This window comes from Natrix helvetica (genome assembly GCF_964273705.1).
Source record: "Natrix helvetica genome assembly, chromosome: 1".
Classification (NCBI taxonomy): domain Eukaryota; kingdom Metazoa; phylum Chordata; class Lepidosauria; order Squamata; family Natricidae; genus Natrix; species Natrix helvetica.
The window spans coordinates 89970887-89984658 of NC_138548.1; the positions used below are offsets into that span (position 1 = coordinate 89970887).

Sequence of the window (13772 nt, forward strand, 5' to 3'; positions counted from 1 at the left end):
CCTACCTTCCACCATGTTCCCCAGCAGCCGCTGGACAAACGTCCCGACGATCACAGGCTCCGCAGCGATGAGGAGTCTGGAAATCTAAAAGCCTCACCAGCGATTTTTTTAAAACAGCACGAAGATTTTCCTAACACTACTTCTTAAGAAATGACAAAAATAAAAAAAAGATAAGCTAACTAATGGAGAGTCCCAGTCTATTCGCACAAGTACTCAGGAGCTCCCCAAAACGTATCCAATTGGGCTGGACTGAGTTTTTGAACTGGACCTCACTGAGGAGAGAAGGCGTGGCTAAGAATTTCAACTCAGTCCTTGGGTGAATAGACTGAATTTAACCCATGCTTGGACTCTCCAAGCAGTGCACAGGAGAAAAAGTGAGTTACAACCCATCCATGAAATTTTGACTGTCATACCACCTCCCCAGTCATGTGATCACAATTTGGTGCTTAACAACCAGATCACATTTACAACAGTTGCAGTATCTTGGGATCACATTATCATGATTTGCAACCTTCCCAGCCAGCTTCAAAATCAATTGGCGAAGCTGAATTCACTTAACAATTGTGTGATTTGCTTAATGACAACAGTGATTCACTTAATCATAAAATGGTTGTAAAATTGAATCTGATCATGTGATGATTATCTTGACAACCACATCACTTAGCTATCAAAATTCCAGTGCCAACTGTGGTCATAAATCAAGGACTGCCTGTACCATATTATCTTGCTCTTTAATAAATGACACAAGGTATTTTAAATAACGATGGACTATAAATACTTTCAATAAATAAATACCAAATTATATTTTAGCATTTCCCTGAAAAGATACATTGAAATTATCTGAATACAGGAGTAAGCTGATAAACATTTTAATTTTTTAAACTTTTTCTTTTGTAAAAGGGATTTTTAAATGATAGAATATTTCATTAAACAGAATACATAGAAAGCCAGTTATTAATACTAATGGAGCACAAAATACAAATACCACAATCATTCGCTGAGAAATTAAAGCAATCCAGTAAGTCATGCAGAGTGAGTTTTCTACACAAAACAAATGCTTTTCAGTTCAGTTACAAATTAATTCAGAAATAGATACCATGCTTAAATAATTAATATTTTACCATCCATCTGCATCTTCTTTGGTTGCATAGAAGGTGAAGACATTGAAGTGGTAACTCTAAAATTTGCAGGGAGGGTCTCTGCTGATCCAGCAGCTAAACCCCTTATATCCTTTGGTCTGAACTTCTTTCTCCATGAAGGTGCACGTCTAAAGCTTTTATCATCATCCTGTCAAATTAACAAGCAGGGTGAAAAAAATCATACTAGAAAATGAGCAAGACACTTCAAAATTTCTGCAATACATTGCAGGTGATTATGACAGGTACCGTAGCTGTATCCTTGAAATATACATTTACATTTTACTGGCCTTTTTACAAGAATTTACAGTCAGATCCCCCCCCCCCCCCAATCCTAATAATATTCCTCTTTTTATAAAGATAATAATTTATTGCCCTGTATCTTAGTACTTAAGTGAATCATTATTTTCTTATCTAGTCTCATAAACAGTAACCAAAAATAGGATTACCAGATTGTATGCTAAATCAGTCTTCTGGTTTTTTTGCTACCAAACCTCATCTCTATCGGTGGCATACCAGCACTTACAATCTCACAGATGGGATAATGAAGTGTTCTGCATTTGCTTCTTTTAAAAATTATGGGATCAACAATCATGATATTGTGACTGATTTTATCTGCAAAACTGGTTACTGCTATTATTTGAGGTTCTACTCAGATTCCTCAACCTTGATAAATAGCTCAACTAAGGAAGATGCGGACATTAGGGTGGTAAAAAATATATATAAAGTAAATTTTGCTACCAGGATTGTCACAGATTAAGTTTGAAGAAGAGTTTTACTTGGATCTTCATATTCATTTCTATTTTATACCACTTGTGTAACATTTTTCCAGTAGCCTCACTTTCTTAGATTATAGGACTGATACAGTTTTATGGCTGAATCGAAAGCATGACCCCAGTTTGATCAATTGGTGTTTAGTCAAAGCAGAATGAGATAGACAGTATGAAATCTTGAGGAACTACTGCTGCTTCTTTTCTTCTCTCAAAAAATTTGCTCAGAATTGAAATTGAAATTTGTAGCTAATGAAATGAAAATTTGAATGCATTTATAGAAATAACAGAACAATGGAAAATCTTGAAGATAAAGTGATATTGAACATGTAGTGAAGAAAGGATATTATATAAAAACTTCTTTAAAATTAAAGAAACAAGTTATCTAAACTATCTTTGTTCACAATGAGTCATTTTGCCTGCAATTTGTATGTACTATTAATTTTGGCCGCTATAATAGCAGAAAGAACAAAAATGGACCATTAGTTATATGAAAACTTTATTACCGGTAGTATGTCTTTCTGCAGTGAATAGGGTGTCACATACCTCAAAATCTGTCTGTAAAGAAAGATTTGGTGCAGATTATTTTGGCTGCCCATATAAATAATAATAGGCTGGATAGACTCATCAAATTAAACTTACCTCTTCAAACTTTCTGTCTGTACCCATCACAAGGAGATTATTAAATTCCCTCTCCAAGACAGCACGAGCCTAAATTAAAAATAATTACAAAACTTAAAAATATTTCAAACATTTGAGCTACACTTTGAGAATTTAATTTAATGTCCAAACAAAATAGCATTTTCCTGGATTTATATCATTTTTCAAATACTTCAAAGAATATCATATAAAAAGTCAAGACTTGTTTTCTCTCTTTTCAGAATGCCAAACTCAAAATGGGTTTAAATTGCAAACTGGAAAAAGATCTAACAATTACTGTTGACAAGTGCAACCAATTAGCCAAAAGATAGTAAGCTTCCCTTCACTGGATAGAAGCAGAAACTAACCAGACATCTAATTAGATTATTTAGTTGGGGTTTCTGCATTGAGCAGGTATTGACCATGATAACCAATGCTTGCAATTCTACAATTTACAACTATTTACATATTTAAATAGTTTTATGATTTAAAACTATTTAAAAGTGAATCTGCTTTGCTTTCTGACTGTCACAGCTTTCAGATAAAACACAGTAACAAAAGTAAAGTTCAGGCATGTCATATTTTAGTATGAAAAGTTAAATAGTTAATCAAAAAAATTCTCATTGCTTCACATTAAATCTTATAAAGTTCCAAAATGCCTTATGAATAAAAACATATCAAGTGATATTATTATAATTACCTGTGTATTCTGAGTGGGTATTTGTAAAGAAAGAGCTAATGCATTGTGATCAAAAGTTTCATCTAAGGCCAGAAGTGCACCATGAACTCCACTTTCTATAAGGTTATTTGCATATTCTTTAAGGCCAATTGATACCACCCAGTGAATCATCCTGTCATTGCTCCAAACAAGGACATCTATATAAAAATAAATAAATATTTAAGTCATAAAATAATTGATCATGTGTACTTGCCAAAGATTAACGGACGGGTTCAGATTTCTATACTATTCAATGATACAAGATTCAGTGGAATCTCCAGCTGTCTTCACTGATTTCCCCTTCTGGTACTCCCACATTGTTGCAGAAACTTTCTGAACCCCCAAAGCAAATTTGCAGAAGCACATGAAGTTATAGAGGGAAGAGATGGCAAAACTACCTCTTTTTTTCCTTCCAGTGGAACAATCTTAATAGCTTTTACCAGTAATCTGAATGGAAGCCCAACATTTACAGGGAGAGGGGGGAGGGAGAATGGCTAAATGGATAGATGGGTTATTGTTCTACTGAATATCAAAGTTCAGAAAAATAGTTTTATACATTTGGACTTTGTGCTCATAAGGTACATAATTTATTTGACATAATTTGTAGTTCAAATAGGAGTGAAAATACTTAAGGAATGAATTCACTTAAATGTTTTGGTGTTAGTACATTATAGTTATTTTAATGTTTTACCATATTTCTTATAGACTTGCATTTTAACAATAAGATGACAAAAACAGTTATAACTGATACATTCTCCAAGTTTTATTAACTGCACTGCTATACTGCTGTGCTGCTGTACTGCTAATACAGTTTTTGTAGACTAATTTTTTAAAGGGTTCAGCTTCTGCTCATTTTACATATATTAGATCATGGTTCATCAATCATGCTAAGCCTTGTTTGGGCTTAGCATAATGTGTGAAGCCAGCTATTGTGGATTATTATTATGCACAGGAATAAAATGCTAGCTTTGTAGACTAGATGAATGAAGCCACTAAATAAAGCATAAGGGAATGCAAGGATATTTAAAATATAGGAACTCCATGGATGTATTAATCCCCTTTTTGACTCTACACCTGAGCTGCACTGATTGCTACATAAAAAGCTTTCTGAAAACTGGTAAGGTGAGGAAGACAAGTTTCATTTTTCACGATGTATTATACACCATTAATATGCCTGAATTTTTAGTTTATTGTCTCTCAATCTGCTTAATATAAACATCTTAAGAACAAAGAAATTATATAATGCTATTGCTTGGTTAAAAAAATTGAACATAAGATCAATAAGAAGAAATTAGGCATCTTATGTTAATACTACATAAAACCTAAGAAGCATCTTTGAGAATATTTACAACTATGCAGTCTTTTAGTCAATGAAAAACAATTGAATTAAGATAACTGTATTATTTATTATATTTATCACATTTATTTCAGCGGTGGGATTCACTTACCTTCCCTACCAGTTCGCAAATGTGAGGGCGTGCTCACTTTGCTCACGTCGCATCTGCACACTGCCTTCTGCGCATGCGCACTGCTCGCGCATTACATCAGAGTAGGTGGGCAGAGCCCCCCCAGCCATTGCTACAGGTTCGCCCAAACTGGAGAGAACTGGCTGAATAGCACCTCTGATTTATTTCCTATGACTCTGGGCAGCATACTGTACATAGTGCTACCCCCAAAACAATCATCCTGTGAAATTAGTTGGTCACTAAAACAAGGATTAGTCCAGGATCACTCAACCAATTTTTATGCCTAAGAGAAGATCAGAATTCAGTCACCTTGTTCTCTAGGGAAGCGTCTTAACTGCTATGCTAAAGTGGTTTGGCTCTAAAGTTTGAACATTTAATGAATTATTAACAGTATCAAAGCCAGAGAAGCAAAAGTCTACCTTTAATTTCATTCAGGCTTCCTTCTCTTCTTCTTTCAAGTTCTTTCCGGTCATAATTTAATCTTCGGAGACACATAATGGCACACTGGAAGCTATTTCTTTAAAAGTGTTTTAAAAACAAATAGATTAAGCACTGCAATTGAAATGTTTATTATTAATTACTATTTTAAATATATTTACCTGTGAAAACTGTCTACCATTTTAAGTTGACCACGAAGATCTTTTTTAGTTAAATGGTCCAGCATTCTAGCATCAACAAGACATTCCATAAAATAACTGCGATACTGAGGAAGCCCCAAACTAGGAAGCCATTCATTGCCAATCCATTCGTGGTTCATATCACCATAGGCTAAAGTCTACAAAAATACAGCAAAGGGTTATTTGAAATAAGGAGCTTTTATGCATAAATTGGGGGCTGAATCCAGAATTTTTCTCTATTGGTAAGAACTGCTCTAAGCAGAGTCTTGTTTTTCTAACAGGATAAAATATGTTACTGGTTCTAGTTTTTAATCCCCTATAGCTCCTAGCATACTAGTAGTTAATGACTGAAAATTAGATTTTATGATTTAATAAATTTTAGCTAAAGTTTAAACATGTAAAAGAAAAGTCTCCAACCTGAGCCCAGCTTCCTTCCTCATCTTCCTGACGTTAGGTAATTAGAAAAAGTAAAAGGACATACAGATGTTAGTATTTATAAGTTCAGTAATTTAAGTAAACACAAGGTAATGACCACAATCCAGGGCACAAAGGAACTAAATAACCATGTAAATCCATATAAAATTATTCTCCATAGATATTTTATCGCTGCATGTTTTCCTAAGTGTACTTATATATCTCCAAACAGTAAATATTTTTGAGTGTAAAATTATTCTCCTGGATTGTGGTCATATTTCAGTAATGAAAAAAGCAAGATGCTATTTCAAGATAAAAAGAACCATGCATCTCAAATTGTACATATATGCATCTCTCTTAATATATTTATACCTTCAGAAAAATTGATAAACCACATACTGCTTTATTTTTCCACACAAGAAATAACCTGTATATAAAAACTCAAGGAAAATTTTAAGTAGTGGCATCTCATGCAAAATTAATGCATTGATCTTCTTTGAAATAACAATATACAGAGGCAAATGTTCTATTCTCCCCTCACCTACACAATGACCTTGGTGGAAAAACATTTTACAGCATGGCTGATAAGTGGGTTAGTTATTAAAATCAATCATAATTAAGAATCTAGTTATATTAATATTTCTATTTTTCCAGATGTACATGATTCAAGCAATCAAGAAGTAGGAGCACTTCCACAACTAACCGTTTGTGGTGTAGATGTAAGATTTTCCATTTCTTCATGCGTTACCCAGACATTTCCTGTAGTCTAAAATGACCCCATAGTGAACCAATCACATCCAATGAAAGGAAAGCAGTAACGAAGAGGAAAGGTTGCAGAATATATAAGCAACAGGTGTGTTTAAGGAGCAGGCATGGGCAAAAGCAAGTTTCAAGACTATTAAATATAAGCTCATGTGAAAAGCAAGCCCCACAGGTAATACATTTATCTCTATTATATACGAAACTGTATTTAAATATAATTGTAATAAATACAATTGCTACATTAGATTTCCAGACATGATATTTACACTGAGTATTTCAATTAGATTTTGGAGAGTGCTTTAGTTGCTTTTAAGTTATTTGCCACAAACATCTATTTTCTCATCCGGAAAAATAAGATATAGTACTTTAGCAAGTCTTCTTGTGCACATTCATCCCACATTGTCTGGCTTATGGTAATACTCTAGCAACAAAATTGTGATTTGTAATCCTGGATTTAAGAACAAGTACAAACCACATTTTTACTACTGGTAGTAGAACACAGAGCATATTTTATTACAAATCAGAAAGTAAGTATAACATGCAAGTTCAAGATTTAATTATGTACCAGTAAGCCATTATTTGACATATTACATTAATCACTTTACAATTGAAAAGTTGGCTTTTAAGATCCAATTATTCTTTAATTGATTGTTTCCCAATTTTCTTTCATAAGAGGAACAGTCATCTTAAATCCTATCATCCAAATTACAGTTCTCAAAATATCAAGTTAGTCTAACTATTAGCAATGTTAGATGGGAAATTGTAGTCCAACAGTTTTGGAAGAAATATGATTAGGGAAAGCTATGCTAGCCCTTAATTGCTAGAAGGGAGATGCATATATGCAGCCAGAATAAATTTCAATTCAGATCTGGATGCATATCCACATTACAGTTTTCATCTAGTTCCAATTGAATTTGCTAATCACACACTGATCATTACAAATAAAATGAAATTAAAATGTACTAGGCAAAATATACTAGATTAAATGCACTATGAAATGTATCTAATTGAAATTTACCAATGGTGCCCCTCGTTTACTAGAATATTACTTCGATATAACTATAGCTTTATCAAAGTACTGATTGCTTTATCAAAGTATTGATTGCTTTATCAAAGTACTGATATGTAAATATTTAGCATCTAGGTCAGCGATGGCGAACCTTTTTTGGCTCGCGTGCCATAAGTGGGGAGAGTGCAGGGGGGTCGTGTGCAAATGTGCCGTACCCATAATGCAATGTGCGACACCCCCCCAGTGCGCATGCATGCACTACAGGTGTGACACCCCCATTTTTTGCATGCTTTTTTCGCCCTCCCCAGGCTCCAGAGGCTTTATAGGAGCCCCCCCCCGGAGGTCCTCCGGAGGCTTCAGGGACCGTCTGGAGGCTTCCCTGAAGCCTTCGTAGCGCTCAAAACTACCCTCCAAGCAAACTGGAAGTCCGTTCCCAAACTTTCGGTTTGCCCATAGGGCCGTTTTTTTTGCGCTCTGGAGGCTTCAGGGAAGCTCATGAAGCCTCCGGAGGGGCGGGGAGGCTCTTTTCACCCTCCCCAGGCTCCAATAAAGCCTCTGGAGCCTAGGGAGGGCGAAAAATGGCTTTAAAAAAGATTGAACTCAGCTGGCCAGCGCGCGCACACGTGCCATAGGTTTGCCATCCCGGATCTAGGTGATTTTGGCTAATCCACATGTCTTGCATGAGCAGGAAAGAGACTTTTAATTTCCTGAGAAATTAAAATTTATCTCACTTTTTTCTGTCCTACGTATCTCATCCTGCATCATTGTAGAAAGCCTACTGATCTTCAGGAACAGATTTGTGGCAAAGAAGGTGAACACATGACAGAAAAACTACAGTAAGCACAGTTCCACTGAATCCAGACTCTCCTGGATTCAGGTCAGTAGAAATTTAAAGCTAAGCTCCATAACCGCTGGTTGGTCTCAGTAGCCAAAAGTAAGTTTCATTCCTTCACTGTATTATCATGTTTTTAAAACAAACCTCTCTCCCCTGCAACATACCCTAAACATTACTACAATGTTTTTTACTACAAAGACAAACCAGGTTGCAATCCTTTCTTTAGAACTAAGTTGGAGGACTGCCTGCTACTTCACTTTCAAAGTACTACAATGGCCTTGCTCACCAGAGAAATTGTATGTCAGCTTTTAAATTATAAGTAGCTTATGAAAAAAGTAACAAGTTCTAACAGATTTATTTAAACAGTGTATTTCTTATCATTTTCTTCTTAATGTTCTCATAACTCCTCTATTTTTTCTCTTAAGAGCATCTTCTTATTCAAGAGAATAGTTTATGCCCATAAAAAACGTGAATGTGTAGAAGGTCTGATAAATCTCTTTATGGCATTGTCCAAGTTCTCTTACCGTTCTTGATGTAGGAGGAGCCGATGGACTTGTTAATGACATAATTTCTTGTATGGCAAGTCTCAGTTTTAACCTATGTAAAGGATTACTGATTCCAATTTCACGCTGTATTTCAGTATCAGACAAGGCTGACATTATAGCACCACTTTTCACATTTGCACGGCAAGCAGCCACATACCAAGCTGGCATCCCAACCCACAACTGAAAAATAAATACAAAATTACAATCAGGTACATAATTACTTTAATGCTGCAAATTAAAGGCATTATTATGTTGAATTGAAAACATTTCTTACCTCTAGCCAGACAACCACCGTGGGGCCATCCCACTGAGCAAAAGGCAGACCCTGCCTCCGAGCTTCTTCAAGAAGTTCATGCCTAAGAAAATCAGCCACATACATTAATATATTTGCTTCACTGTTGCCCTCTATAATCTTTCTTCTTTCATTCTTCTTAAATTCTTCTTCTTAAATTTATTAGACATCATTGGAAGCTGCAAATTACCTGAGTTGAGTAGAATTGTAACATCTGTTCCTTTAAAAGTCAAATAAGTCATGAAGGACAAGTTTCCAACCTAAGTTTCCTTAATATATTAGAACTTACTTTTTCTGCAGTTTTCTATTCTTTTCTGCTTGTCCTCCAAGTTTTCCAAGCCCCAAACCATCCTGAGTTGAACTTTCTGCTTCTAATGCACTAACTGTAAGAAACAGGAATTGCAGTGAGAAATATTTTCTCCAATGTTTCTAAATTAGTGTTAGATATACATACAAAGGGGAATGGCACATCTCTATCATTATGTCTGCTGCCCAGCAATCAATGCACTGCTATCCTAATTACTTAATGACTTTAAAATTCATATTATTAATGAATTTAATTCATATGTTAACTATTGATGCTACCTACATTGTTGGGGAGCATTCAAATAAATAAATTCAAATACATACTTCATTTTAGGAACACTCAATGAAATGTAGCCCTTGAACTAAAGTAACTGTACCATCCTAAAGATCTGGCAGGGCCACTTGAAGGGTCTTCCCTAATATGTGCAAATATAGGAGACACCTTGGCTATGAGTATTGCATATATGAGAGGACCCTTGAATTAGAGCAGCTCAAGTATAAAATGTTATTGAACATTCAGACCATAAAAGATCTGTACCCAAACTAATATCACAAAAATTAGTACTTTCATATAAAATCATAAGGTTATTAACTGCCTGTGAATCATGAGTTTGGTACATATCTGAGAAATAGCCTTTATAATTATCAGTATCAGTAGGAGAGTTAATTGTATTATTTACAGTTAATAATTATTTATTATTAGGTTCTGCTAATTTGAATAATGTAGACTCTACAAAACAACTGTCTTTTGCTAGAAATTGATTATTATTTACTTCACATATTACAAATAGGTACTTTGTATAATAGTAATCCTAGCATTTATTCAACTTTATATTTGGGTTAGTAATATACCAACCTTGTCCCAAGAGCTCTTTATTCATCTGTCCAGATCGACCTTTTTCTTTCTTACCAAACAGGCGGCCAATTGAGGATTTGATCCCCTTCTTTTTAGGAGCTTTGTGGAGGGAATCTTGACTGCTATTACTGCTACTGGGATTGCTTACTTGTCCATCTTGAGAGCCTGTGGAACTGTAGGACAGAAATTGTTGAGCCAATTCTAAAATATTCATTCCCCATGCCTACTCTGTCCAGGATCATTCAGCTAATAAGTAATCAATACAAATATATTTAAATGACACGGTCATTTAATGGTTTGAGTGCAAAGGAAGTACAAATGAAGACCATATTTTTAATTAATTAAATTAATTAATTAATTTTAAAGTAAATTGATTTGATGTTTATTAAAAACAAAATAGGATTTTTAAAAGAAAATTTCCACATAAATTTGAAAGCAATCGGTTATAACATCGCCTGAATTTCTACCATTTTTATCATTTTTAAAATCCAATAGAAACATATAAATAGAGAATCCATTGATATAAATAACTATAATTACTACTGTGGATTCTTCCAGTTAATTGTATTTTAAATAGCTATGGGAAATTATTCATTTCTGATATATTTTGCTATTACACTGCAGTTTACTAATATTATTAAAACATTTCTAGACTGTTTTGGTGCTAACAAAGACCCCTAATTAATTTATAATATAATCAAACCCAATCTATTTACTAAACTGCTATTAAATGGAATTATGTTAGCACAAAAAACCCCCAGAGAAGCTGCAAAGTGTCAACTTCAATATGCAAATTAAGCAAAACTGAAAATTAGATGGAATAAGACTACTAGCAAAGCAAGACTACTATAACCACTTTCAGATGTAATTTCCATAGTCAAAATACTTCAAGATATGGTTCTGCAATTATCCTCTTCTGTTTTTGAACTGGTAAAGCCATCAAAATGGGAAGTTAACCCAAAAGGACGCAGTGCTGCAATTATTCGATCCCAAAGCTGATTAAAGCAAAGCTACTTAAATTTAAATGTTTTATTAAGAATCCATTTAGATCAGTGGTGGGTTCCGGATCCCGTTGCAACCGGTATGATGCAATGGAGCTGGGTGTCCACCACATGCACGCGCGTACTTACAGCTGCTCGGCAGAGCATCACGCAGGGTGCCATACGCTCCGTGCGCATGCGCGTAATCCCCGATCAGCTCAAATACAGGTAAGGAGGGCAGGCGGGCCCTCCTGAGCACTGTACCGGAACAGTACCTGGTGCTCCAGCAGGTCGTATCCCACCACTGATTTAGATCTTACGATTAATTTTAAATAAACAGAAATGCTCCAAGTCAGCACTCAATTGAATGGAATTTCCCCCCTACTACTGTGCTTAGCATTGCAGCGTTAGTTTGATATCTGAAAGTCATGGAAATTATGAAATTTGCTACAAATAAAAAGCACATGTTTTCCATCTTATCAAAGAATGTGAGAACAAAGTATTATGTTAATACAGAAAAGGGAAGAGCAGTGATACTGGGAGCAATGCCATTGTACTGGGTACAATGCCTCAAAAAATATCTCAAATGTTCTAGAAGACAAACTGCCAACAAAAGTAAAAGCCTGCAGAAATGGGCAAAAGAGATAAAAAAAGACCAGTGATAAAGAGAACATTTAGAATACAGGCAGCAATGTAAACTGGTTGTTAGAGGGCAAAGGAACAAATGATATAATCATACAAAGTTGTTTCTGATATAGATCTCTATCTTTATTCAAAACACTTACTTTCGAACATCTCTTATATCTTCCTGGCTCATTGTATGCAAAGCTCCTTTATAAGATTTATCCAAATGCAATGATCGAGGTGAAGATGGTGGTGAGGTCTCACATTTTATTGTAGCCTTGTCGTCTCTAATTTCTTCTCTAGAAACTGTAGACTAAGAAAGAATGCAACTTAAGTATGTCTTGTATCTTAAATTAAGATGTGAAAACATACCAGTAGCAAATTTTAACTCTTACAATTTTTTTTGCTTCAGAAATTGCTCTTTCCATAGGTGATTAGATAAATTATCTGACTCAACAAAGCTATACAAATAAGACGTGTTTATATTTTTTTTATCATAAGTAGGCATGATTATGTACAAGGAACAATCTATTTTGCAACTGAATTATATAAATTTGAAATTGCTTTTGGAAGAGCTGAAGTGACTTCCTGAAATTAATAGGTAGAATTCAAAGGAGTGTTTTACCACATTTCTTTTTCTTAAAACTTTCCATAAAACAAAAATTTAGAGATTTTTTTTCAGTGACCATTGAGTGCATCACTATTACATTTATTTTTAATCTTTCAGGAATTTAAGTGATCTGAAGGTGTCTGAAGCTAAAAGACAAGATATTTTCAACAGAGTATACAGTAAGTAGGGATACAAAATTAGATCCCATGTTTCTACAGCCAGCTGGCTCAAAGAAATCAGAATAAGAAGAGTTAAAGTGAAATGTACTAGAACTGTGATGGCAAACCTATGGCACGTGTGTTAGAGTTGGCATGCCGAGCCTTCTCTGTGGACACATGCATTGTCGCCCCAGCTCAGCCAGCTGGTTGCCAGGTTTCCGAAGAGCGCAGGCACATTGGCCAGCTGGTCATCGGATTTCCGGTGCTCTGGCGCACACTTTCCAGTTTGGGCACTCTGTGCTAAAAAGGTTTGCCACCACTGTACTATAATCTGAAATGCAGACTTTCAACTACCCAATCATTCTCTAGATTGAATTCAAACACAGCTATATGTAAAAGTCAAAGTGATTCCATTTCAATTTAGTAATACTTACTAAAATCTGATTTGGTTTCAGATTTGGTTTTGATTCAGAGGAATAACATGATGCTGCCATTGCTCTTTTAAAGGAATCTAAAGCAGAGAAACGGGATGTACAAAAATCCTTACTCTACATAAGGTTTCAGCCTACACTGTACCTTTTAAATTATTTTGTTCTCTGAAGAGCATATAAGTACACTACCCAGTTTCTCTCTCTGCTTTTGAATGAAGAAAAGCTTAGTGGAATGTATGTATCTGGAGAATAAGCAAACAGCAAAGATGGACATACAGAAATAATTCACATAATATTCCTACAATGGTCATATTGATCAAGGCATTTCACACATACACACACTGCATGTAAACAATTGTATAATACTAGATTCAACATAAGTCTGCTGTTGAAGGTTTACCTTTCTATGGTGTTTCCTTAAATCACTAGGCTGACAGATGCATGCAAAGAAGAGAAAGTAAAATAAAGCAAATTGGTAGATAATTATAATAACCAGAAAATACCTGAGTCCTAAAAAGCATGGCTATAATTTGTAGGATTTTTTTCCTGTTACATACTAGTATAAATATAATCAATCTTGGTAATCTTAGTAAATAATAGAAAG

At 34.9% G+C, this 13772-nt stretch overlaps 1 protein-coding gene across 5 annotated transcripts in view; it reads right to left on the reverse strand.

The window, feature by feature from the left end:
* PPFIA1 (PTPRF interacting protein alpha 1) overlaps positions 1–13772 on the reverse strand; it is a 60015-nt gene that overhangs the window by 11097 nt on the left and 35146 nt on the right. Inside the window, exons 17-29 of one of the 5 annotated variants that reach the window (XM_081943875.1) lie at positions 13569–13598; positions 12131–12282; positions 10366–10538; positions 9493–9586; positions 9186–9267; positions 8891–9091; positions 6464–6526; positions 5764–5790; positions 5329–5504; positions 5149–5246; positions 3246–3421; positions 2549–2617; positions 1122–1287 (exon numbers count right to left, since the gene is read on the reverse strand). In XM_081943875.1, coding sequence (XP_081800001.1) covers positions 1122–1287; positions 2549–2617; positions 3246–3421; positions 5149–5246; positions 5329–5504; positions 5764–5790; positions 6464–6526; positions 8891–9091; positions 9186–9267; positions 9493–9586; positions 10366–10538; positions 12131–12282; positions 13569–13598 — 1507 coding nt within the window. The remainder of the gene's footprint in view (positions 1–1121; positions 1288–2548; positions 2618–3245; positions 3422–5148; positions 5247–5328; positions 5505–5763; positions 5791–6463; positions 6527–8890; positions 9092–9185; positions 9268–9492; positions 9587–10365; positions 10539–12130; positions 12283–13568; positions 13599–13772) is intronic. The other 4 variants (XM_081943876.1, XM_081943877.1, XM_081943878.1 and 1 more) reach the window with 4 other exon arrangements.